This window comes from Anabas testudineus, chromosome 8, assembly GCF_900324465.2.
Source record: "Anabas testudineus chromosome 8, fAnaTes1.2, whole genome shotgun sequence".
Classification (NCBI taxonomy): Eukaryota; Metazoa; Chordata; class Actinopteri; order Anabantiformes; family Anabantidae; genus Anabas; species Anabas testudineus.
In genome coordinates this window covers 11,935,206-11,961,062 of record NC_046617.1, presented here as the reverse complement: position 1 = coordinate 11,961,062, position 25,857 = coordinate 11,935,206, and the positions used below count along the sequence as shown (strand labels likewise).

The 25,857-nt window shown below is 39.8% G+C and overlaps 5 protein-coding genes across 8 annotated transcripts; 3 read left to right on the top strand and 2 right to left on the bottom strand.

The window, feature by feature from the left end:
- Window positions 1-7,408: 7,408 nt before the first annotated feature.
- On the top strand, window positions 7,409-8,377 carry LOC113157453 (G-protein coupled receptor 183-A-like). Its single transcript, XM_026352956.1, has one exon. It carries the CDS (start codon window positions 7,409-7,411, stop codon window positions 8,375-8,377), a length of 969 nt encoding a protein of 322 aa, XP_026208741.1.
- Window positions 8,378-8,513: 136 nt separating this feature from the next.
- Window positions 8,514-12,225, bottom strand: LOC113160834 (E3 ubiquitin-protein ligase TRIM39). Its single transcript, XM_026358287.1, has 6 exons — window positions 10,507-12,225; window positions 10,236-10,331; window positions 9,923-10,153; window positions 9,809-9,831; window positions 9,593-9,711; window positions 8,514-9,499 (listed from the first exon to the last, which is right to left on the bottom strand). Exons 1-6 carry the CDS (start codon window positions 10,900-10,902, stop codon window positions 8,961-8,963), a joined length of 1,404 nt encoding a protein of 467 aa, XP_026214072.1. The 5' UTR covers window positions 10,903-12,225; the 3' UTR covers window positions 8,514-8,960.
- zgc:153426 (tubulin beta chain) lies at window positions 10,782-15,143 on the top strand. 2 transcript variants are annotated; one of them, XM_026358304.1, is made up of 5 exons: window positions 10,782-10,870; window positions 12,239-12,472; window positions 13,311-13,419; window positions 13,564-13,674; window positions 13,774-15,143. In XM_026358304.1, the coding sequence occupies exons 4-5, from the start codon at window positions 13,614-13,616 to the stop codon at window positions 14,829-14,831; spliced, it is 1,119 nt and encodes a 372-aa protein (XP_026214089.1). In that variant the 5' UTR covers window positions 10,782-10,870; window positions 12,239-12,472; window positions 13,311-13,419; window positions 13,564-13,613; the 3' UTR covers window positions 14,832-15,143. The 2 variants fall into 2 exon arrangements, with proteins under 2 accessions (XP_026214089.1, XP_026214083.1); XM_026358298.1 differs by having other exon boundaries at window positions 12,239-12,592.
- A 1,255-nt stretch (window positions 15,144-16,398) lies between these two features.
- crb3a (crumbs homolog 3a) lies at window positions 16,399-20,155 on the bottom strand. 3 transcript variants are annotated; one of them, XM_026362529.1, is made up of 5 exons: window positions 19,639-20,155; window positions 19,322-19,475; window positions 18,840-19,049; window positions 17,434-17,477; window positions 16,399-17,350 (listed from the first exon to the last, which is right to left on the bottom strand). In XM_026362529.1, exons 3-5 carry the CDS (start codon window positions 18,985-18,987, stop codon window positions 17,141-17,143), a joined length of 402 nt encoding a protein of 133 aa, XP_026218314.1. In that variant the 5' UTR covers window positions 18,988-19,049; window positions 19,322-19,475; window positions 19,639-20,155; the 3' UTR covers window positions 16,399-17,140. The 3 variants fall into 3 exon arrangements, with proteins under 3 accessions (XP_026218314.1, XP_026218293.1, XP_026218303.1); XM_026362508.1 differs by having other exon boundaries at window positions 18,840-19,052; window positions 19,639-20,150; XM_026362518.1 differs by having other exon boundaries at window positions 18,840-19,052; window positions 19,657-20,150.
- A 1,251-nt stretch (window positions 20,156-21,406) lies between these two features.
- Window positions 21,407-25,422, top strand: asf1ba (anti-silencing function 1Ba histone chaperone). The gene is made up of 5 exons (XM_026366112.1): window positions 21,407-21,503; window positions 21,678-21,799; window positions 22,415-22,530; window positions 23,446-23,622; window positions 24,619-25,422. The coding sequence occupies exons 2-5, from the start codon at window positions 21,691-21,693 to the stop codon at window positions 24,808-24,810; spliced, it is 594 nt and encodes a 197-aa protein (XP_026221897.1). The 5' UTR covers window positions 21,407-21,503; window positions 21,678-21,690; the 3' UTR covers window positions 24,811-25,422.
- Window positions 25,423-25,857: the final 435 nt, after the last annotated feature.

Below are 25,857 nucleotides of genomic sequence, written 5' to 3'. Positions count from 1 at the left end.
TTCTCTCTTTCTCTCTCTCCATGTTACACTTACCCATCATTTATTGCATGCAGTATTTTTTTTAATCTCTAGCTTTACCTTTATTTCCAAATTATCATTTATTAGCAGTATAATTTAATAAAATGTAAGAGCAAATATGTAGACATTCCACATGTTCAGTGAATTCTTAAGGGAAGGCTCGCCCTAAACTTGGATGATGGGTGTTGGGATTTCAACTATGTTTTCCTCTGTTTGCACAGTCCAGCTGGTATAACTGACCGTTAGTAGCTTAAAATACTAGATGGTTATTCACAATTCAGAGAGCTGTTGACTTTCAGGGTAGCTTATTCTAATTGAGTTGTAATCTACAAGGCACGCAGTTAGTTAAAATGGTCCACATTTGGTAATATTAGTCCCCCATCCCACCCCCAGACAACAGCAACACATTTGTCTATATCTGTACTGATGTCATCAAGCATCAAGCAACAGAACAAGCCTCAGGTTTAGTTGAAATAATTTCTTGTTATATTACTTACAACATTAACATTTTAAATTTAGACAGTAAGTGTGTAATGCCATTTAAATACTTTAATTCTGATCCAGTGATGGAAACTAAATGATAAGCAAGAGAGTTTTTCATTATACGTAGGTAACTCTCCTCACCTTTAGTGGGATACAGCGCATAATGTGAAAAGCAGTGTAGCCATGGATGCAGTGCTTTCTTCAATGGAGGCTACTGTACTCGGCGATAGAGCAGCTCACACAGTGTTCATAATTATTCTGAGAACAGAGGCAGGTGTTTATTCATGTGGATTACAGAGGTACAATAGAACCCAGCAACTCATGTCACACAGTTGGACCGTGTCCCTGAGTGTAAAAATGACCATTTGGCAGATAGTGTTATCTCCCTATTCATGCACACACCAACAAAGACACCATCTACTTCCACATGTCCCTCTTTCAAATGCACTTTTCAACAATTCCAACTCTCCAGCAGAGCTCATGTTACAAATTTCTGCGAATCCACAAAAACAAAATGTTAAAGTCGTGTAATACAGAATCCAAACCGCATTCATGTGTCTGCAAAGACTTGATTGCTGCAGTTTATTAGTCTCCAGTAAATCCTACAAACACAGATAAGACAGCAGAGATAACTTTCCCTCTTAAATTCATCCAAAAGGCTCAATTTGGCAACGTCTGACAAGAGCTCAGATGCAGTATTTGATTGAAAAGTCTGTTTAAATTCCTATTTAAACCAATTATGGAACTGAAGGCATGTCACTGACTGTTGCATGTTTCTGTGTTGACCTATGAGCTCTATAGTGCCATCACATTGATGTAAATTCAGCAAAGGGGGAAAGGGAGTTAGGACATCCGAACCTGAACAAACCAGCATATTATTCAAAACTGGCCAAACATATCTTATGTCAGCATTTCCAAATATATTTGGCTCATTCAAATTCTGCCTGCCTGCAGAAATGTCTTTGTACAGATTCATTAGAGTCGCCGATGGACAAGTACATTTGTTTAGATGATAGGTAACCCCTCCTACCATGCTCTGCTGCTCAAATAATAAAATTGTTCAGCATAAAGCTGCAAATAGCTATCCTGTCATCACAGCAAAATAAAAAAAACTAAATACATTATTCAACATCTGAAACTGATTCCTCCTTCGTATTGATTCCCCATTCACCAAAACACATCCAGGCTTAATGGAGCCAATGCATCGTGTGAATGGGATCAGTAAGAGGTATGTGTGAAAAGTGGACTAAACTAAACTAAAAATAAATCTATTAATAATATAGCTAATTATAATAAAATTAATAATATAATAAACTGATTTTCTTTCAGATGAGTTAATAAAATGATACAGTACATACAGTGAGCAGGATAAAACCTCTATACATAACCTCAATACTGACACCACTTCGATGTGACTCTGCTCCCAGAGAGCGATTTCATTTCCATCCAAAACATTTTGCTCTGTGAAGTTTTCAGTGACACCGAGTACTGCCTGCAACACAAAGCTGAAATGGATCTGTTTGTGTGTTTTTTCTTTTTTCCTTTTACTACTAACTACAACTGTGCCAGTCTGTGTTGTTCTGACAGGAATCAGTGAACTGGATTTAGGTTTTAACAAAGGTTTTACCAAACACCTGCTATTATGACACACAGGCAAATTTAGAAGCCTGTCCTCTCTTTTAGCCCTTGATGCCGTTTAAAACCTGAAAAATGCTAAATCACATCCTGTTGTTTGATTTCAGAATTAATGCCATTAAGAAGTGATTGCTAAATGAAACTCTGGCTTGTTTGTTGGTTGGTTAGTCGCCCCAAGACTAAGGGGCCATAATTATGGTTATTACTGCATTTAGAGTGGCATAATTGGTAATAATGGGTGGAAAGCTGGTGGGACGCCCATTCCTATTTTGGCTACAGGCCATTCAGTTAGTTCCAACTGTAGACATCCGATGAAAAGGAGTCGGCTCAGCAGCTGTTTACCCCACACAAACATCCATTCATCCTCTAGCGCACAGCACAAGCAGTTAATGATGACACCCATTTGAATATAAACATTAAAACAACTGCTGCACCACTATGGAAGCGATCTGTTGCACATATGTAATGATGGCATTTTCCTGCAGCTTTCATGCTGTTACAGTCTGGAAAGAAACAAAAACGATATATTTTTTGGAGCTGTTGTTGTACATGAACCAATATTAAAAATGAAACTCTGCCTTTCCTCTCGTCCTGTTCTCTGTCTCTCTTTATTCTGCCTCTCTCACGTTATCTCTCGGCTTCAGTTCTGTTATAGACAGTTTTAACTCACTCAACCATTGTAGAGAAGGACAGACAACACGCCTACAAACACACAATTGTTGTGAAATGAATCTCACCGAATCACATATAAATTTCCCCTCTTTCTGTTATTATGTACTCAAAATATACATACATAATTCCAGGCAACAGAAAATGAAGTTAAAAAAGAAAGTTTACAGACTGGGCTTTAATGATATGTTTGAGCTGCTTTTTGTTTGTGAACAGGCTTCAGTTCATTCTGTCATCATCACAGACTGAAACTGAAACAGACTAAACATACAGGGTCAAACTACACACACAGTAAGGAAGTTTTACCGTTTGCAGACACTTTTGGTTGCCATCAACAAGCTTGTGGCATATTTCTGGCTGGATATTCAACACCTCCTCTTGGCAGAATTAGTAGAGTTATAGTTTTTTGGCACTGACCTACCTTTTAAGCATGGTCTACATATTTTCAATGAGGTTGAGTTCAGGGCTTTGGAACGGACATTCAAAAATCCTTCTTTATCGATTCCACAACCAACTTTGACGTGTGTTGGGTTTCCTTGTCCTGCTGGAACACCCAGTTGTGAGTAGTACTGTGTAGTCTAGCTGAGGTTTGACAAGGTAGTCCTCCTTCTTCATTACTCAGTGCACTTAATGCCAGGTCACAACGCATCCACTGGCAGCACCAGACTCAGACAATGATGCTTCCACCACCATTCATTTTTTGGAATAAGATATACAATAATTTGTGTAACTGATGAGCTCAGAATCTGCAGATGTTTGGATGTTTACTACTATACTAATCTATGATCCTTTATCTCAGATCTGCACTGAGCCCCTTGGACTTTACCATTGTATCATATGTTGGTCAAACCAGTGCACTTTTTATGTTGGCACAAAGAAGCTACCAGTTGTAGTCAATCACTGTCACTAACAGGAAGTTAAGAAGTCTTGGGCTTGGCCAATTAAAATCATTTTAGAACTTCACTAGTGAATTAATAATCTGAGTGGGAACATGGATTGTTTAAACTATATGAACACCTTCTTTCATAACTGTATCCTCTATTGTTGTTGAAATCATATAACGAGAGCTACTCCAAAAACATAATAACAGAAAGTGGGAATAATTATCATGTGATTTGGTCAGATATATTGCATTTCACAATACTTGTGTGTTTTTTAGGGGTGTTGTCTGTCCTTCCCTCAAAAACTGGCTATAACAGAAACATATGTGCCTAAAGTCAAATGAGAGAAAAAGAGGTGGAATAAGAAACAGGAGTGAAGCCTCTCTGTGGAAGCACATCATCAATCGACAACGTTGCCATCTCAGATGTGTGGAAGTAAAGAAGGGGAGGTTGCATTCACTGCCACAGTGTCTCAGAGGGGAAATAAAGCATGAAAATGTCTTATAGGTTTTGTTCTTTGTTGCCCTACACAGCTTCTGACACATACAGTATTTACTGCATTGGTATTCTGGTACTTTTACTGTCTATTGTTTTAATTTCACTTTATGTATATGTTTTCTTAGTGTCTGAGCCAAACAGTTCTTACTAAATGTTCAGTTTGTGTAGGCGATTTCTGCACAGTATGAACAACAACTCATATCGTTTTGGTTTTGGCATCTTGGTCACCCACTATCTACTAATGCCTTCTACCACAGCCACCTCCTGCAATGATGTATTTGAGACAAAAAATGAGGAAAGGAGACAGTGATTTCCTAACAATGTTATTTTACAAAGTGTTTATATAAGACATGACTCAACTCGGCTACAATTACATGAACCACTGGAGCTGCCCAAAATATGACCTGGGTTCCTGTGCCATTTCATACAAATGGTTTATTCTTGATTGAGTCCTAAGAATATCAAATTGAAGTAGATTATATTTCATGAGTTTTGTCTTATTTATTTTGCTCTGCACAAACACATTGACTGCAGGATATATAACAAATGGTACTCCAAACTGTGTTAGCTGTGGATTGTTCTCACTTATCCTCATCTCATGATGTTGAGTTAATGTTTTAATACGAAACAGAAAGAGAAAACATACAACTGCTGTTGTTTTGTAAAGGGATGAATGTTCCAAAGCTCATTTCCTGTTTTGGGAAGACTTTCAGACTGTTTTCATACTGAGATTTTAATATAGTGTATATATTGCATCTTGTCTGCAAAGTTCTTTTGTTGAGACCCTGCAGTAAATGTTGGATGTACGAAGCGCAGACCACTACTGCCCCCTAGAACAAAAACAGGTTAAGCTTTTAAATGACACTGCCCCGCTCTCTGAGTGTCTCTCACTGCATCTCTCTGGTGATTTACACATAAATAAGACTATGGATCAGTGTGGGTTTTGTCTTTGTGTTCACATGGGAACAGAACATTGGGTTCAACTCACCCGAGCAGAGGTTGAAATGCAATTAACTACAGTGTGAAACAATCAATCCCAATAAACCAGGACACATACTCACACACAGCCTTTACACTCTTTCAAACTGTGCTTTTATTCCCCCATCCAGTTGTTAAGCACTGAACACTTCAGGGACTCTTCACTAGCTGTACTGTTTTCTTTGAACGAGCAAAAGCAAGACAAGAGAAGGCTGATTTTATTTTACAATGATGAATCTGCACTTAAGAACAGAGAAGCTTGGATAATATTTTGCTATTGGCTGTTGACATTGTTTCTGTTCAACTGTGCTCAGCATCTCAACTAACAGAAGGACAGAACAAAGGGCTGAGTGAGAACGATACTCGAGGAGACGCTCGCTGACTCCCCATGTCAAGTCCAAACTGACAGCCCGGGGTAAAGAATCACACAGACATTGGGGCAAACACAAGCTGTTTTCTCTGGGACAATACAATACCAGATCTTGGTGGCAGGTCTCCAGAGAACGCTTAGAGGTATCTTAAGATTAACAGAGTCACTATTCCTCCATGACACCAAAAACTGCAGAAGATCCTCCCCTCCTGGTCACGTCAAAGCCAAGACACCTTGGAGAAGTTATAAATCGATCCCTAAGACGCACGCTGATGTTTGATATGCACTACATCCCACATACTGCACAGCACCGAAGAATATACTATACTGGTGAGTAAAAATGGTACAGTTTGAACTTTTACAAAGATCCGCAGGTCAATTATATAGTTCTTCATGGGCTTTCAAGTTAATTTCTAATCAACAAATTTTAACCTTCACTTGTTATTACAATAGTTGCTTTAAATCCTAAAAAGTAGTTCTTCTCATTTTTGCAAATGTTGATATAATAATGGTTAAATTGAAGGTACATGGGTTTCCCCTCACTGCGTGTCCCTCAAAACGTCACCCTCAGTGTGTGGCTGAGAACATTTTACACTCTCACCAAAGGTCCTTATGCATTGGTGCACTACATTCAGTATATAGGTTTATTAGTGGATGTATTTTTAGCTGTATAAATGCCCTAAAAAACACAAATTATATATATTTAAACACAAAATATTTGCACCCAATGACAAGCAACTCAGCTTTCAATATTTTTAATACTACAGGCGATGTAGATCAGTTAATAGTGTAGTTTCTTCAAAACCTAATTAAATGCTCCGAAATGGTATTTAATATTCTGTTTTGTTTATTTTGTTTCCACTGTGCCTAAAGAAAAACACAATTGACTAAGTCTGCCAACTCCAGGGACGAGCATCTTTGCAAAGAAGCTTCACTCCTCATCAGTGTGATTAGTCCCGCAGGAGTGTGTTTGACCAGAGGCAGAGCCAGCAGCAGAGGGAGGTGAGGAACACTATCCACCGAGGAAGCAGGGGGAAACAACACCGTGATAAACCAGAATAGGCCCCTTGATGACTGTACAAGGAACGATCACAGCCTCTGGCTCTACTCCATTTAGTTGAGGGAGCTCAGGTGTACTGCATGTGAGGACTCACATTTTCAAAGAGGTCGTGCAAATCAGCCCTTGCTCTGAGCTGTTCCAAATAGTCACACAGCCCAGACCAGAATGTGATATATAAGAAAAAACTGCAGTCCTCCTGTAGGAGCTGAAGACAGACACAGAGCTCAAGACCAAGGACACCTATAAAGGGTTGCTTCATATGTGACTCCAGTTTTTCTCCAATCAGTCCAGTCATCAATAGGTTTTTCCAGGCTATTATGCTTTTCTAGTCAGGAATGAGCTTTATGAAAGGTTTAATTTCAGAGAAGGAGCTTTTAGAAGCTGTGGAAAATTTCCACCAGCCTTAGCAACAATCATCTCAGGCAATCGTCTAAGTGCAGAATATGAACTTTGCCATTTTAATTTAGGAAAAGCTGCCCTTTTATTCTACTGTGAAAGGGCGGTGCTTTTATCATGGGTCCCTTAAGTAAGTTACATGTCCCTGTATCTAGGGAGTCGTAGCTCTCAGAAAAAGGTCCACACAGACACAGTAACAAGATAACAGCCTAAGGAGAAGCCCTGACGGTGTTTGTAACATGTTTTTGCTCTGTGGGAACTGCCTCAGTTTACTCTGCAGCTACTTTACCTCTACTGAGGATAAGCTTCTCAACAGATTAGAAACAACAGTATGTTTGACATGACACAGGTTGTGTTTTTTAACCCTACTCTTATTTTTCTCCCATCAGAGTCCTGTTTTTTGTTTTGTTTTTTTCAAACATGGAGAGAAATGTATCTTTCCCATTCAACTCAACCTCTCTCCCAACTCACTTCGCTCTCGTTACCGCGGATGGCATCAATGCCACAGTTAAACCCTTCAGTGTGTTTGATGGGTGTGATCATCAGGTTGAGGCCATCCTGTTTGACCTGACCCTGCAGTGCATCAACATAGTTGTGGGAATCCCTGCCAACTTACTCGTCATTGCAATACTTATCCGCAATCATAAAGAGCCCTCAACTTCTGACATATACTTGGGCTGCCTGGCCTTCATGGATGCCTACTTTGGTGTCATGTCCCCCATTAACCTCCTTAATCTTTACCTTTGGAACAGCAAAGGGGTGTGGTCTGCGGTTAAGTTCTCCTACGGCGTAAAAGACACCAGTGGCCCATTGTTTCTCTCCTGTATCTGTTTGGATCGCTTCGTGGCTGTGCTCTTTCCAATTGCATTTGGGCAGCACAAACATGTTAAATACAGGATAAGCCTATCAGTGGTGGTACTCTGCCTCACCTTTGCCTACTCTGGAGCAAAGACTGTGGGAGGCCTCCCCAACTTCGAGAAGGTGTTCACTGGTGAGGTCCTGGCAACGTTTATTTGGATGGTTGTTTGTAACGTGAGCATCCTGTGGACCCTGAAAAGGCCCCGTAGTTCGGGAAAAGATGAGATGCACCCCATGAAGAAGAAGGCCTTCAAGATTGTGTACTCCATTCTTTGTATCATAGTGTTTAACTACCTGCCACCTGTAGCACTCTTCCCTTTTGAAGATCACTATTCCCCTGATGTGTTTCGCTGCTATGTGCAGCCCACAGGCTTTGCCTTTCTCAACATCAGCAGCACCACCCAACCACTTGTCTACCTGGCCCGTCTGGAGAAGGTCCCCTTCCTCTCAGACACCTGTGTTAAAACGTGCTGCATCCGTGTCTCAGCGGAAAACAAAAAAAAATCACCAGCACAAAACTCATCTGTTTAGGTTTGCATTAAAAAAATCATACACATATTGTATGAGCTCCTATGCTGATAAAAAAAAATGTACCTACAACGAAGCTTTCAGCAGTACCCGAATGCTCAGATTAAATTATTGTTTATCTCAGTGAAAATTTCATGGTTTTATTTCTCTTTATTTCTGTCATATGTCCTTTAAATTAGTAGATTTCAATGCATAGCAACACATTAATAATATTAGTTTTCTAACTTCATATATGTACCATCAATGTAGAACAAAGTGGAAAATCAAAATTCATGACTGTGTTCTTCACAGCTGCTGTCTACACAGTTAAAACACCTGCAATATTACTTTGACTTTGGCGCCATCGTGTGTACAAAATAGGCCAACAAGCAGTATGTACAAAATCCTTCAAAGTAGGCCGTTAGTGCACTTGATAAATTGAGCATCACTTGTCCAAGTTGGAATTAACTGGAAATTTAAGGCACAGACCTTTTTAATGCGTGTGTGTTAGAGTTTCCTTCATTGTTACTATTCCTGTCCTCAGTGACAAATAATTGATCCACTAAGGGCTGAGATAGTTGCATAATTAGTAAAATGCTTCATCTTCTTATTGACGCAACATTGTAAAAAGTACCTTCTCTGGCATTATTCTCAATGGATGACTGCTCTGTGTATAAAAATATGGAAATAAAGTCTCTGTGAATGTGTGTTTAAATGTATAAATGAGGGTATCGTTCACATTATCAAAAAAAGAGACTGTGCCTTTGTTGTATTCCAGTTGCACTTTGATTTGTTTGGGTGTTGTTGAAAGTGTCAGTGTTGTGGGTGGGGACGTCATTGCCCTGAATGCACCGTCTCGGAAACACAAGGTCCAGAAGCCATATTCAGGTCGAGCAGAGATCTCAACATTCCTGCGTACAGACAAAGAGACCACACCCAGGAGCCAATCCTGATTCCTTCCCGTTTCCACAACCCAGCGGTGACTTCCTGAGCCGAGTGCCGTCATGGCCACCACTTCAGCGCTCATGTGGAAGCGCTCTGGGTTGTCAGGGCAATGGCTGGGCTGCTTTGAGTAGTGGAGGGAAGTGAGGTCGTCAGACAGGATGAGGCAGGGGTGAGCCGTGTTTGGGTCCAAAGTCACTGAAGCTAGGAGGCAGGAAATAAGTCAGAAAGATTCATTTTAAACAGGGTTTGGGTTTGACTATTTTACTCTTCCAATTAACTTTGAAATGCACTCACTAATGTCAACGTGGGCCAGCATTTTCTCCAAGACTGTATACTTAAGGTTGGAGAGATGCTTGGTCACATCAATCAGTAACCCAGACATGCTGTTTGAACCAAACGCTATGCTTCTGCATCTGTGACAACAGCAGATATTTTACACTTAGAACATGCCACAAAAAAGCAAGAAAGAAAATTAATTCATGTTGCAAATTGATATTTACGTTGACCTACCTGTCCTGAGTGTCTTTAAAAGTCTGGAATATAAAAACATAGGAGTGTTATTGTGGTACAGTTGGTTTTTGGAGACAATGATTAAAAAGCTGAAGTAAAATAGACTTAATGGACCTTCAATAAAACCATATCGTTCTCTTTCAGCTGCTCCTGTATGATGGAGATGGTCTCTCTGAGAGACTGAACCTCTGCAGAAATGTCTTTAATCCTCTCCTTCGTTCTTGCAGTCTTCTCTTCTTCCTCCTTTTTTACAGCTGCCAATCTGGCCGACTCCTCTTCGTAGAGGATCTGGTGGAGCTGCTCAAACTGGTCCTTGATGATTCTCTGCGTGCTCAGGACCTGACTCTAAAGCAGATTTTTGCAACATTTTACTTCACTCTTTATTCTTAACAAATAATGGAAGTGGTGCCACCTCATTGCCGCTTACCTTGATGTAACCAAACATGTCCTCAGAGTTCCTCTGAATATGTTTGAGGCTGTCCAATTTATCTTGCAAGATCTTGAGGGATATAGTGAGTTCATCCTGAAAGTTTCACGTGCATGCTTTTAGTTTCGGATTCAATAAAATCAATAAAAGGTAACAATGTGATTGAGGGCAAACTCGTGGAACCGCATATTATTAGGTGTTACCGTAAAGACTACAAAAGCCTGTTTAGCAAGTTGTTTTTTTTTTTTTTTGTTATTGTAATTTCTCTTACCTTACAGTCCAGCACCGCCTCTTCTATAGGTGAGCAGTCGTGTGTTTTGTGCAGCTTGGATGACTGACACACCACACAGATGGGCTGTTTGTCAACCAAACAGAAGAGTTTTAACTTCTCCCCATGCAGATTACAGTTCATCATTTCTTCCTCCACTGAACTCTGTCTCCTGACCTGAAGAAGAGCCTCACAGACATTTTTCAGAGCCAAATTGCAGGGAGGACTGGACTTGGAGGCTCTTTTCCTGCACACTGGACACTCGCGTAACCCTGAGTCCCAGCAACGCTTCAGGCAGCCCCTGCAGAAGCTGTGGCTACATGACAGCAAAACAGGGTCTGTAAAGATGTCACAGCACACTGGGCACGTAAGATCCTCCTCTGGCAATGACATGATCATTACGTTGTAGTTGTATTCAATCAAGTAAATCCACAGCGTTCCAAACTGTATACAGTCCTCAGATTTAGGTCCTTAATGATTCCTCTGTCGACAGCAACATTATGGAGAACACCGAGTCAAATTGTCTCAGAAGGTATGTGCTGCCGGTCCATTGTTCTTGACATGAAAGTAGTAAATGCTGCTGGTTTTCCTGTGAGTAACAAATCAAGCAGCAGTGTGGAGAACACACTGTATGTAGCAGGACTGGTAAGCAGGAAATACAGCCCTATTGGCCAGCTGAGGCAGAGCTAAAACTAATTGCTAACTCTGAATGATTGGAATGTAATCATTCAGGTTATTAATGTGAATGTTTTAGTGTTGACATTAATGGTAACACCCCAAGGCTACACAGTAACAACCTGTGTAGCCTTGAGTTTGACCCAAACTCGCTGAACCAGCTCAGCATAGTCATAGTTTTCTCACCAACAGGATTTTTCAGGTCACAAATTAATCAGGTCACAAGAAAAAACATGAATATTGTGCTGTAGACAAACTAAGACACTGATAGTATTGGCTGGATAGTGTCTTAGGTTGATGCATCATAAAATATAGATTGCATTTTAATGTGGGATAATCTTTGACATTTGCTGTCTTCCTCTTTTTCTTTCCTTGGCACTGTGATCAGTACTCAAACAGGTAACATCCAAAAATAGTTGAGACAACACAGTGATCATTTCATCTCTATTTTTGGCACCAGAGGAGAAAAGGCATTGCATTAACACATATCTATGTAAACTGCACATTTTTAGAACTATATACTTGTAGGGATGTTTCAGATTCAGATTCTGAATGCATTATGACAGATGCTGTCTTAGACATAAAGAACTAAATGATGGACCTGTGTCTGTCGATCCGCCATGTGTTTTGTATTGCTGTGTTGTCTGTTAGCTGACAAGTACATGTCAGTGTTAGGTTATTATAACGAAAGGTAACACAACACCATTTTCACGGGATAACCAGTGAAATTAAGCAGATAATAAAAATCACAAGGCTCTTGATCAAATATGGCTGCACACCCTAGGAAGTGTATATATTGTGAAGATTTGTCATTACCAGTGTTAGTATTTAGAGATTCAACGTGCAAACCTCATGGCGCCAAAAACTCTGTGGGGAAAATGTGAAATTGTTACTGTTGAAAAATCTATAATTTATCTTGAAAGTGAACTTGTTACATTTTATACGTCATTGTCCTTGTCCTTTCAACATCAGCTCACTGATGCTGTGTTAACAATATGAAAAAACAGTGTTTCAGTAGTGACCTTGTTGATGAACTGTGTAGCTTCTTTTTGCTTTTTAGGGGGTTGGGTAGGGGAGTCCGTCAGTCCACGAGAATAATGAAAATCTTATTGAAGACTGATGCGGCTCCTCGCATCCTATCCGCCATTTCCACGGGTCTTGGTTCCTCCCTCTCTCCTCCGGTCTTTGGTTACCATGGCGATGACGTCAAGTTGCACCACCGATTCAGCCCAGTAGACGGTCTTCGAGGCGGTGCAACTAATCCCGTGCAGTCTTCTGCAGGAGCCATCATCCCGTGAGTCCTTGCCGGTCAAATTCCCATCTCCTGCTCTATCGTCCTCCTGCACATCTACCGAAAATGCGCGAAATTGTGCATTTGCAAGCTGGTCAGTGCGGAAACCAGATCGGAGCCAAGGTACTGTTGTACTTTTGTTTTCTCCCTCTGTGCAGTTTTGCATTCCGCTCATGAGGAGCTCTCTAATCCATCCTGCAAGAATTCTCTAGAAGAAACTTAATGCGGAGTCTTTTCTCTCGATTAAAGTTTCGTGCAGTGAATTCAATTTGAAATCACAGAAGACTTCATAGATATTCTCTGCACGGCATCATTGGCGTGAAGGTGCACGCACACGTGAATTTATACATTGTTGTAAAACAGACTTTATTTTATTTTAATCACTGCATGCGGAATTGACTTTGATATTTGTATTATTTGTCGAATGATAATTATTTTATATAAACATGCAAAGTGTTTCTCTAAACGTAGTACTGTAACGTTATTGTGAGTGTGGGGGCAGCCTCCCCTCCCCCTCCACATTCATGACCTATTTTTAACTCTGCTTCTTTTCAAGCCAATTTGCCGGTGAACGTCCTAATTTTAGACGTATGCGATTTGCAAATTCATCTATTTTAACATTAATAGTACGGGCCGTTTGTATAAAGATACTATTACTCATCAGATTATGCGTGAAAGCTCCTGAGACACTCGGCATTTCAGACTAATGGACTGCACTGATGACCTGTACTCCACTGCAGAAGTAAAAAGTCTTGCAGCAGACTTTGAACTTTATATATAAAGATTTTATTTTTAATTAGCATGTCTTTTTCTCTCCCACCACACCTTCTGTTTTTCTCAGTTCTGGGAGGTGATCAGTGATGAGCATGGCATTGATCCCACCGGTACCTACCATGGAGACAGCGACCTGCAGCTAGACAGGATCAGCGTCTATTACAATGAGGCCACAGGTGGGAACAATCCCTCATTTTACTTCACTTACCCAGCTACACACAGTGATTTGCATACACACCCCTGTTTTACATTATGCTTCACAAGGTCTTAAGAATTACATAGAATTACATTGAAGACATTATATATTTGCCTGATTTCAGGAGGAAAGTATGTACCCCGAGCCATCCTGGTGGATCTGGAGCCTGGTACAATGGATTCAGTCAGGTCTGGTCCCTTTGGGCAGATCTTCAGGCCTGACAACTTTGTCTTTGGTAAGCTTTGTGACTATAAAGAATCTACATTTAACTAGTGAATTGTCGCCTGTTCCTTAAATCATTTCTAAAAAACTCCCAAACTGTGATTGACTATAGGTCAGAGTGGAGCTGGAAACAACTGGGCCAAGGGCCACTACACTGAGGGAGCCGAGCTGGTGGACTCCGTCCTTGATGTAGTGAGGAAAGAGGCTGAAAGCTGCGATTGTCTTCAGGGCTTCCAGCTCACCCACTCCCTGGGCGGTGGTACTGGCTCTGGTATGGGTACCCTGCTCATCAGCAAGATCCGTGAGGAGTACCCTGACCGCATCATGAACACCTTCAGTGTAGTGCCTTCTCCTAAGGTGTCCGACACTGTGGTGGAGCCCTACAATGCCACCCTGTCCGTCCACCAGCTGGTAGAGAACACGGATGAAACCTACTGCATTGACAATGAAGCTCTTTATGATATCTGCTTCCGCACACTTAAACTCACTACCCCCACCTACGGAGATCTCAACCATTTAGTGTCCGCCACAATGAGCGGAGTGACCACCTGTCTGCGTTTCCCCGGCCAGCTCAACGCTGATCTCCGTAAACTAGCTGTCAACATGGTGCCCTTCCCTCGTCTGCACTTCTTCATGCCAGGCTTCGCCCCCCTCACCAGCAGGGGCAGCCAACAGTACCGCTCCCTGTCTGTGCCCGAGCTCACCCAGCAGATGTTCGATGCCAAGAACATGATGGCCGCCTGTGACCCACGTCACGGCCGCTACCTCACTGTGGCTGCAGTGTTCAGGGGCCGCATGTCCATGAAGGAGGTGGACGAGCAGATGTTGAATGTGCAGAACAAGAACAGCAGTTACTTTGTCGAATGGATTCCAAACAACGTGAAGACAGCCGTCTGTGACATCCCACCCCGTGGCCTCAAGATGGCTGCCACTTTCATCGGCAACAGCACAGCCATCCAGGAGCTGTTCAAGCGCATCTCCGAGCAGTTCACGGCCATGTTCCGTCGTAAGGCTTTCCTCCACTGGTACACTGGTGAGGGCATGGATGAGATGGAGTTCACCGAAGCTGAGAGCAACATGAACGACCTGGTGTCCGAGTACCAGCAGTACCAGGACGCCACCGCCGAGGAGGGCGAATTCGAGGAAGAGGGAGAGGAGGAAGTCGCCTAATACCACTCATCCCACCCAACTGCCAAACCTCATGTCACCCTACCCATCCCCCAGCCTCATCCCTTTGAATCCCATGCATTATAAATTGAATGGTCCGCCGCACTGAAAAACTGTCACCACCTAGATCACTGTTGCTCTATTATTAGACATTGATGTGATGTGTTTTCGTATGTTGTGAATGCACTGAATCATTGACACCCATACATCTGTCCTGTCATTGCGTTGCCATATTGAAAAGCAAGTGATTTTTACTGTGAAGCCTTGAAATTGGAGGATTATTAAAGTCTGATTAAAAGGCCACTTTTGCTGTCTCTGAGTTGTTATTGATTCATTTGATGTGGGATTCGGCCCCTGATACAGATTTTACAGCACTTCTTCGTCTGGCCAGTATCTCAAATTAAGGTTTCTTATGAGTGTCACAACATGATTATTGGGATCCATAAGAATATTTTAATTCTAAACTAATTATTCCTTTAATTATTTATTAGGCCAAGGTTGCAACATGGTCTCTGAAACGCAGCCTTTAAAGTTCACCTTGTATGTCACAAATAACGTGAGTTATAGATTAGGAATAAATATTCTAGAGTATTCTGCATAAAAGCAACAGATACCACATACAATCCCACAATGAAGAGTAATTTCTATCAGCTGAAAGACACACAGTCAGGAAACAGACTGTGCTGTAATGTAGATACAGCACACCACAAAAGGAACTGTTTATCTATATGACTTACCCAGCTCCCAGTGATAAGCAGAAGTTATTTTGAACAGTCTAATGTAAAAATTAATGAGGAAATCCAGTCTGTGCATTAAAAAAGCATTTTTCATGTTTATATAAGCTTTACTTAGTCTCTGCTCCTAATCAGCTTATTTATAGTTTGGACTTTTGTTATATCACCAAGTCTCAGTAAATATGAAATGTTTGTCCAGAACTAAGTAAGTAAATGGTTTCTAATATTAACAGCTTGTGAATGAGGTTTAAAAATACTTTACTTCATTTTAAATAAATTCAGTTTTGTTAAACTGAGAGCAGTAACTTCCTATACTTTATCCTAATCTAAATGTCATGCAGAGCAAGCTTATTTCTACTTCACAATCAGCTAGATCGCTGTTATTTACCATCTTAAATGTTAATAACTATACAAATGATGTACAGCCATGTAATAATATCAGTGTTGCTGACAAAATGAGACCATGTAAAAGTGTTACATGCCCACCTTTTCTCTTGCCTCCATATATTTTCATTCATAGAATACCAGCAGAAAGATTAGACTCACTCAACTAACATTTGTTATGTTAAGGTAGATAACAATTGTCAGTTTTTCCACAGACTAACAATGGTTTTGGTAAACTGTGTAAAGTTCAGCCAAGTTTAATCTGCTAAGACTGCTGAACTTATACTCCCAAGAGACTAAATTATAAATTGTTACAAATTATATAGTTCACAATGCTGTACAGACTTTTTAGTAATTTAACAATTCTGACTTGTTTTGAGTTAACATGTGGTTTTTAGTTACAGTATTTATGTATTTTTATTATTAAAATGAAATTCTTTGTCAAGCTGAACAACTATTTTTGTATATTTATTTAATAAAATCAGAAATAAATATGCCATCAAATGGTGAAACATATTCGATTATGATGTATTACGCACTGCATGGTTGAAATTAAAATTTTAAAACAAAGTGACTTTAAATGACGATTATTCAAAGAATACCTGTAAACAATTGCTTGATTTTTTTCAATTTGATAGTTTATCCTTGTTTTTAAATATACAGCAGGCTTTATAAAATTATTTATTACCATTATTATTTGCTACCACTTGTCATAAGAGTCATCAGACACATGGCAGCAAAAGAAATGAGACTGAGGTAAAATATCAGTATAAATTTTAACTGAATCACATCAAGTAGGGGTATGTGTTAAATGTTATAGCAACGGAAAGAACGAGAGTAACGCTAAACTAAAATTATTAGTGGTGATAAAATACTGTAGCTCCTGTTTTACTTATGCAGAAGAAATGTTCAAAACTTCCTTGAAATGTTCAGTTGTTCATAAAATCTATTGGAACTTAAATCCAGATGCTTGTCCTCATTGTGCCACACCATGCAGAAACCACTCAGTGCTTGCTGAAATGAAGCAGTAAGTAAATATGTTATGTTAAGTTGCCCCTCATGTGTCAATCTATCCTCTCTTTCCTGAGAAAAGTTTCCTTCAGTGATCAGCTGAAGAGAGAGAGCTTTGTCGCATGGGAACGCTGCCATCCACATGCTTGCAGTTTGCATTCTTACAGTCTGTAGAGCAAACTCTCAAATGAGTCTTTCCTCTTTTGGTAATTTTAGTGCATCTGGTGCCGCCACGCTACGCGTACCAGACTGTTCCTCTGCACTGGGTCTGTACGTCCCTTCAGTCTGCCTCTTCTTTTTCACCACACAGAAGAGCCAGCCGAGAACAGCCAAGACGATGACAAGGACACCGAGGGTGACTGTAGGGGCCACGATAGCTGCAATGTTAGGTCCCTGCAAACAGAGAAAACGAAGACAGTTACCACTACGGTGACAATGAAGTTATTTATTGGACACGAGAAAGGTTTTACACTCACAGACGGGATGGCAGAAGTGGTGTCAGTTGGAGCAGTGGTATTCCCTGAAAAGAGAGCAGCAGCATCAGGCACTGTTCAGTAAAAATGCTGAGTATTTTAACTGTAATCATCACTCCCTGTCTGTGGTTGTTACATACATGTGTGCATGTGACTCCTACGCTCTGGAAACCTGTTTGAGAGGTCTTTAAATATATGTATAATTGTTGGTGTTGTTTCATTAATTGGTTCACCACATGCAAGCACACGTGTCTAACTTCTAACATAACATTGTTCCTCTCTGTATTGTGGTTAAATATAAAGGAATAGTGCAACATTATGAGAAATAAAAAGATTGGCTGAACCAATTTCCAACAACCAGCAAAAAGAAGATTACTGGTCTTAAAAAATGAGATATAACCTGTTAATTACCAGGATACAGAGGTAGAGGTTCAAAGTAGAAATATAAATTTTACTTTCCACTCATTACTAATGGTATATAATCCATGATGATGATTAGACAATCACTATCCCACAATGAGTGTTTTTGGAAACAACTAACCTACTATTATTTAAAACTGAACAAATTTTTTTTTAAGTGTGTTTTTTTAATTACAGTAGATTATTTTATACAAGTAGAAAAAAAAGGAACAATATGCAAAAGTAACTTTTAGACTCTTCAAGGTAACAAACACAAAAAGCAGATATCACACCAGGTCGGTGCTGTTCCCAGACCGTTTAGCCATGAAAAGCCATGTGATTACTCAGTGACATCACGAAACTACAAAGTAACTACTTGAGCAGAAGAGAGAGTGTGGAGGAGGAGAAGTTCAGGAATGCAGAATATACTGCAGCTACATACAGTCAGCTGATTTAAAAACATACGGTGGTTTGAAATATGGAAAATCAAGTTTGTTGTTGTTGTTTTGTTTGCTTGTGTTAAAAAGCTACTTTGAGTCACTGTTATAAGAAAGCAGCGCTTTGGAAACCAAGTCTCAGAGCATATTTGGAGTCAATCATTTACTATGGCAAACAGCAAGCTTTGAAAGGACAAAAGTGCAACTTGATAACAAAAACAGGGGTCACAGGAGGGGGGCTGCCATGCTCAACAGAGAAAACCCAACATATTGTTACATGGCATTTTTGCCTTTATACAATTAGTCATCCTAATCAAATACTGAATACACCAAACCTCTTTCTCGTGTATTTCTCAATTCTTAAAGTCTAACGTTCTTACAACATGCTGACAAGTCTGTGCATGTTTCACATGCGATGTGGAATGTTTTTTTTATTATTGTTTTATTTATTTTTTTATTTATCACAGTAGGGATTTTTGTGTGTGGGTGTGTGCATGTTTGTGTGTGTAGGTGTGGTCACAATGATGGGCTTGTGTGGGAGTATAGAGGATGGAGGGATGGTTACTGACTCACCCCACACTGGATTACTGCTCAGTACCAGCAGTAAAACACTCCCAACCGCAGATCCAGGAACAGCCGGCACATCCGGACGCGCTGCCATGTCTAGCCGTGACCAGCAGGGCCGATTTTGGGGGGGTGGCAGACGGGGACTGTGGGGCATCAGCTCTGGTCCATTTCATTAGGTTCAGCTCTTCACTGGGTGGATTTATCGCTTTACTGAAACTGCTGAAGAGACATTATGGTCAGTGAAGACACACTGTATGTTCTGCAGGCTGCTTTAATCTTAGGTTTAGTCAGGAAACGAACACAACCACTGAGTCACCTATTCAGCCTGATGTTGAATCACCATCAAACAGGCTAGATGAAAATAATATCCTATTAATAACGCATGAAACCTAAATACACTTTAACAGCGTCTCGTCGAGAATATCATTTATCAAAATGAATACGAACTGAGTGGCTTTTCCATAAGTATAATAGAAACCCTGTCATACCCTTGATCCGGCTGTTTGCAGGTGATCGAGGCGAAACGGGAAACATCGAGCAGGTTGATTCCTCACGAATGAACCACGGTGCTTCCGCCTCACCTTGTCAAGAAATCAGCTGCAGCGAAGGGTTTTAAGTCCAATGAAGATGACAGTTCACATGCTAAAACAAACAAACAAAAAAAAAAACAACTTGAATGACTCCGAACTACATCATCGACTGCACCACAAGCTGGAGTTTTATGTAAAGCAGACTTTTTTTTTTTTTTTTTCGTCTACTCTTCAAATCGCCATTGGTCACATGATTCAGTTTCATGTTACATTACCTGAGAGCAGTTATCTACCTGCAGCACAGCGGACAGATCCTCCTTTGTACAACGTCAAAAGAAGAAAAAAACAGACAAAGTACAAAGAAAAACGCAGTTTGGTGAAGCAGAACAGACCCGATGTCTCCAGTTTCCATCCAAAAAAAACTCCTCAGAATAGACCCTGCTATCTAAAAAAAATTACTTTAATGACATTACTGCCCCGTTATGTCCGATTACTTCCAATAGCTGATTTAAAGTGAACTTTATTAATAGCCTACAATATGTTCCCAGGTTGCTCTGACATGCTCCAACCTGCTGGAGTGCAACTGCGCGCACTGCGCCTCTCTCACCTACAGGAGCAACCTGGCTGATGGCGGCGCCCCGAAACAGCGCCCCCATCAGGTTTGATGTTTCACCAACAATGTGAAAGGATATGGACATTCCTGAGATATTTTGAGGATGAATTCGGCGGCCCGCTGGTCCGGTGGACTCTAATCCTCCCCTAATCTCCTCTTGACGGACTCACAGGGGCAAAGAAAAGTAGGCTGCTTCAGGCCTAATCTGTGGTCGTCAGGTGTAGTTTTCATTCATCAGTGTGTGAAAGCACTGAGGCGTTTGTGGAAAAGCAGAGAGCTGCTATGAAAAGTATTGACTTAGTTTGGTGGTGAGCTGACCACACACTTTTTTGTCCATTTGTTTACTGCCATTATTCAACATTACAAATATTTCATGTTCTGTTTTTGCCGTGTGATTTACAGTGTTAAGTGCAGGCCTAATCCATCCTGAGTCATGTTTAGTGAAGACACGTATTAGTATATTAGGTTAATACACAATACAGTGAGCTGATTTACATCAAGATTTTATATTTATTATTGAAATTAACTGTAAAATATGGTTTAATATCAGGTGCTAAGAGTCATAATTTTGTAGACTAGGTGTCAGACAGCTTCATATTTGACATACTGGCCACTAGAGAGCACATCTAGTTTAAAAACTGTATTTTTTTTTTTTCTTGGCGTGATGGTCATTCTTTCCCTGGTGGTATGCATGTGTTTGAGCTGCTTAAAGAAATATGGACAATCTTTTGAATGGTATTTGTTAAGGATGATTTTTAAGGTTGCGCTGTGAATTCCTTTAGGGCAATGCATTTAGAAACAACAATGACCACATGTCATGAAAAATCACAATAAACAAAAAATGTCTTTATCATGCCAGAACTGTGTTGTTATAATGGATGAATTCAGCTCAGCATACTGTCTTAAGACAACTGGAATATTGTGAACATTTTTCAACATAATTGCTTTCATATTGTACTCTCACTAAGCAGTCAAGGGCGTGTGAGGCAAGACTGCTTTATTTGCATTACTTTTTGTCATTTTGTTTTTATATGATATGATCTTGACTGCTTGTTTAGTGTCTTTGTTTGTTTGATGTTCCTTAATATTAAATGTTTTTTTTTATCTTTTAATGAGCATGTGCCATCTTAGCCTGCTGTCCCCTTGAGTGGACCTCAATAAAACAAGGCTTTAGCCTTTTTGTATTTTTATTATCAACAGTTTAATGGTATGGCAGGACTGAGTAACATCACTAATGCTGTCTAAATCTATTTTTACGTCACTGGACATGGGGCATGCACATGTGGTGTAATATAAATATCTTTGAGTAGAGAAAGTGCATTTCAGCATTGTTGTAGTAAGCAGCCCACCACTAGGAGGCGATAGAAAGACTTTGCGTTTCCAGTGACGCCGACGTCCTGACGTCGCGCACGCACCGTTCGCTTGCCGTAGACGCGGTGGCCCTTGGGTAGAACAGCGAGAGCGGCGGGAGAGCGGCACGTCTATTTTCAAATTGAGTGAACGCTGCTTATTCAGCGCATTAACAAAGTAAGTTATGTGTATTTCTCCGTAAAAATAAGGATTTTGTTAGATAAAGCAGCGGGTGTTTGGCAGATAATAATGTTCACGCTATGAATTGCTTGTGTTGTAGTAGTGTTGCTTTTAAAGCATTCCCCGGGAAACTGGTTTGAACGCTTGTGTTTGGTTTGCCCCGTTTTTTAGCGCTCTAGCAACAATGGCGAAGGTGCAGGTGTTGAATGTGGCTGTCCTGGATAACCCGAGTCCCTTTGGAAACCCCTTTCAGTTCGAAATCACGTTTGAGTGTATGGAAGACCTCCCAGAAGGTAAGTACGGCACAATCGTAAACAGAAGAAGCTATAAACCTGTTGCCAGATCAGTCTGTGTACCATAGCTAACAGCTAACACAGTATTAGCCACATTAGCTACCTTTAGTTATGATTTGTGAGAAGGCGCGTTACTTGCGAAGCTTGAGTAACGTTATTGCAGCGTAACATAGTCTGACACACTTAAAGCTATTTAACTCGTATCACGTCGTATAGTACAACTTAAATATTTGCTAATATTAACTATTAAAAATTCTCATTAGTGATAGGCACATTAAAAGTGCACCACCTTATTATTTACTTTTTACAGTAGTTATGCAGGCCTTTGTGCTGGAAAGCCATTAAAATTGTGGAAAAACTGTGTGAAACTTAACTATAAAAATGACATTAATATTCGCAGGCACATTGTAGATGTTACCAATTGTTGTAGTCCAATATTTATTTTAATCAGCCACTGTCTCATATTACCTTAACTTGAACTTGTGGTTTGGCCTCTGCAATTTTGTGCATGTGATTTTATCTGTACACATTTATTTGTGTATTAAGTTTATATTAGTGTGGATGTTTGCCTAACATGACTTCAATTGATATATTTTCATCTTTTTGTTTTTTTAGACCTGGAATGGAAGATCATCTATGTTGGCTCCGCAGAGAGTGAAGAGTATGACCAAGTACTTGACTCTGTCTTGGTCGGACCAGTACCTGCTGGAAGACATATGTTTGTGTTTCAGGTGTGTGTGGTTGGAGCAGACTATCGGAAGTAGGCCTTTCTGTTGCTTTAAACATTCTTGTGGCATTTTAGTCTATCTTGACAGTAGAGAGGCAGACAGGAAACATTAGGTGTGTTGGTTACACGGCATGTACACTAACCATTGGCAACCAGAAAAACTATTGCTTTCTGTTGCTTTAGCCATATAGGATATACATAAATGAATTGGCGGGTGGTAGGGTGGTGTAGCCGTTAGCACTGTCGCTTCACTACAAGCAGGACCTAGGTTCTAATTCATGGGTCGGGCAAGTGCCTTTCTGAGTGGAGTTTCTATGTTCTCTCTATGCCTGCGTAGGGTTTCTGTGAGTACTCTACCCAAAAGAAGATCTTTAAAGATCAAGTAACACCAACTGCCACAGACACTTGTGCGGTTTTAGTTTATTTGGATCCCACTAGTTTTTCAACTATTGTCAAGTTGACTAAGAATTTGCACTTCAATAGCCCTTACCCTCTAAAAGCCAGTTTTCAGTTAATAAAAACCCAGCAGGATCACCCCATGTCTCTGTGAGACTATAAAGGACCATAAACTCAAACACCTGAATTGTCCATGATTAGTCAAACACACATCAGTCAATGGCATGTTATGTTTGAATAACATAACATGCCTCATTTAATTTATAGTTCTAATGAAATGTCATCACATGTCAGTTCCTTTTTAAGCCAAATCAGTGAGTGAATTCCAGGTGAAGGGGACTTGGCACCATTGTGGGTTGTAAGGGAGGTTTTAACCCAATTGTTTCTACAAGTAATTAAGAATCAGCATGTTGAACAAGTATTAGTACTTTTTATCTTAGTGATTCCACAGCATTTTCGGTAATTATCAAATAAGTTCTTTATGTATTTATTTACTTATTTTTTGCTTTTTCTCCCCCAACAGGCTGATGCCCCAAACACTGGACTGATTCCTGAGAGTGATGCGGTTGGTGTAACTGTAGTACTGATTACCTGCACATATCGTGCCCAGGAGTTTATTCGCATTGGTTACTATGTGAACAATGAATACACAGACCCAGAGCTTCGTGAAAATCCTCCAATCAAGCCAGACTACACACAGGTCAGGCTAATAGTTTTGATTTTCATAATGACGTGACTGCCTAATGCTCATGGTTTAAAGTATATTTGGGATAAGTAATATTTCATAAGCTTGAATGAAGAAGAGTTGTAAAGAAATTTAGTTATAAAATATTAATCTACAAATGTTCTTCAAAAGTACACCATAAAAGCATCGTTTAATAATATAATTAGATATAAGAACATGTTTTTATTGTATTAGCCATAAAATTTATAATAAGAAGAAAGATAGATTGCCTTGCATGGAACACAAATATGGCTAAAGTTGAAACTGAATGTTTGTTTGGCATGTTTGAAAAATTCCTAATAATCCTCTGAAGTTCCCCTAATTATGTAACTAGTTAAGCACTAATCTTACTAATCTGTAAGCAAGGATGTTTATTTTGGTGGTAATTTCAGTAGTAAGCCACTGTGAGTTTTACTGTTATGACATAAGTTTTTGTTTCTAGGTGTCACATTTTTAAGGTGGCTGACATTTGGAATGAAACCTTTCACTCACAAGTGAAAAATGAAATACTGGAATGTTTGGCTGCAGTGATATGATGGTTACAGTTGCAGGAGTGTAGTTTAATGTAGGTTAAATAGTTGTTCATTGTAGAACAAATACCATTTGGTCATTTTAAATCTCATTTTGATCTTCAAACTGATAGCACAAATATCCACATCAGCATAAAATAGCTGTAGGTAAAATCAAACTTATCAGTCAGCTGGAGAAGATGTTTTCAAATGATGTCAGGGTTTCCCCCCTTAGTATACACGTTCACTGTAATAAAAATACTTCTCCTAGGAAACAAGTTAAGACATGGTTTAAACTGTCTAAATTCTCATTGCACTCAGAGATTAACATTAACATGTAAATATAATAGAAATATATAATAATATCCATTAGGTATGATAAATATAACTGCATTCTTTAAACCTGTATTCTTTGATGGCTGTGCAAAAAAAAAAAAAATGTTGTTTTGTCTATCTTTTCCAGCTTCAGAGAAATATTTTGGCATCAAACCCACGTGTTACAAGATTCCATATAAACTGGGAGGGTTGCGCAGAGCGAATGGAAGATTCTGAAAATGTAGATCCAACTTCAAACTCCATGCTCCCTCCATCCTGCCTCCCAGGCAAGGCCCCGCCCTTAGGTATACTACCCGATAACTCCATGGACTGCTTATAGAGATAACTCGAAAGACAGCATGAAAGGTGATGACTTACAGCCTGACACCATATTTTGGAAGAATGCGTGAGGACATTCTCTTGGATGTACAGACAGATTTTTTTGCCTTAAAGCTGTTCTTTTTCCCCAAGGCTCACTGTCAAAAATGAACTCTCGCCTTGAGCTTCAGATGAGTGTTTGTTTCAAGGAAGGTTATGAATATCCCAATGGAATAATCATCAGATACCTGGGGACTTCCTTCAGTATGATGCTGAATTCAGTATTGAAGTAGTTTAACTCATGGAAGAGAAAATGGTATATATAAAAAAAGCAGCTGAACTGAAATAGAGCAGAAAGCTGTGGTGTGATCACCTGCCTTCCTTTTGTTGGTGCAAAACGGATTTGTACCCATTTAAGAGGATTTCAGCACTGAAGCAATAGGTAAATAAATTGCAATATGTTGCTGTACAGGAATCTAAATAACCAGACATTATATTTGTGTTCAAATTCCTTATGCACTTAAACCTTTCCCACTTACATTGTGGAGTTTTTTGGGGGGGGGGCCTTGGTACAGATATGTCACTTCATTTTTTTCTGTTTGCGATTTTGTGTTCAAATAAAAAAAAAAGCTTGTATTTGTTATGTATTTGTGTATGAATGTCTGTCTGAAAATTACCTTTCTTGTTATTATAGGGGTTATTTAGTCGTGACACGTTTAATTATTTTGATTGCCAAAGTTGGAAAACAACACTTTATAAATGCATCTGTATTGATAGCATGTTTTACTCCTGTCTGTTAAGAACATAACACAGCGTACATCTGTAACGCATATCAGTGTGAGTATCCCCATTTATTTCACATTTCTTCTAAAAATAGACTGTGTTAACGTCACATCCAATCACAGGTCGGTCGGGTAAAAAAGGGTGGCTAGGCAGCCGAAATGGCTTAAGAAAATGTTGCACTGCAAACATGATTGCACGATCGCTGCATATGATTTATCGACCGGATGAAACATAGCTTGATCAACGCAAATAACAATATTGATTAAAAGCAGAAAAGGAAAGACAA

Coding starts and splice junctions, on each gene's coding strand:
- LOC113157453 (XM_026352956.1), top strand. CDS start 7,409: ATGGAGAGAAATGTATCTTTCCCATTCAACTCAACCTCTCTCCCAACT.
- LOC113160834 (XM_026358287.1), bottom strand. CDS start 10,902: ATGATCATGTCATTGCCAGAGGAGGATCTTACGTGCCCAGTGTGCTGT. Junction 10,332..10,506: donor AGGCGGTGCTGGACTGTAAG/GTAAGAGAAATT, acceptor TGAAACTTTCAG/GATGAACTCACTATATCCCT. Junction 9,832..9,922: donor ACGATATGGTTTTATTGAAG/GTCCATTAAGTC, acceptor TTTATATTCCAG/ACTTTTAAAGACACTCAGGA.
- zgc:153426 (XM_026358298.1), top strand. CDS start 12,536: ATGCGCGAAATTGTGCATTTGCAAGCTGGTCAGTGCGGAAACCAGATC. Junction 12,593..13,310: donor GAAACCAGATCGGAGCCAAG/GTACTGTTGTAC, acceptor TGTTTTTCTCAG/TTCTGGGAGGTGATCAGTGA. Junction 13,420..13,563: donor CTATTACAATGAGGCCACAG/GTGGGAACAATC, acceptor GCCTGATTTCAG/GAGGAAAGTATGTACCCCGA.
- crb3a (XM_026362529.1), bottom strand. CDS start 18,987: ATGCCCCACAGTCCCCGTCTGCCACCCCCCCAAAATCGGCCCTGCTGG. Junction 17,478..18,839: donor GAGCAGTAATCCAGTGTGGG/GTGAGTCAGTAA, acceptor CTCTCTTTTCAG/GGAATACCACTGCTCCAACT. Junction 17,351..17,433: donor CCACTTCTGCCATCCCGTCT/GTGAGTGTAAAA, acceptor CTCTGTTTGCAG/GGACCTAACATTGCAGCTAT.
- asf1ba (XM_026366112.1), top strand. CDS start 21,691: ATGGCGAAGGTGCAGGTGTTGAATGTGGCTGTCCTGGATAACCCGAGT. Junction 21,800..22,414: donor TATGGAAGACCTCCCAGAAG/GTAAGTACGGCA, acceptor TTGTTTTTTTAG/ACCTGGAATGGAAGATCATC. Junction 22,531..23,445: donor GACATATGTTTGTGTTTCAG/GTGTGTGTGGTT, acceptor CTCCCCCAACAG/GCTGATGCCCCAAACACTGG.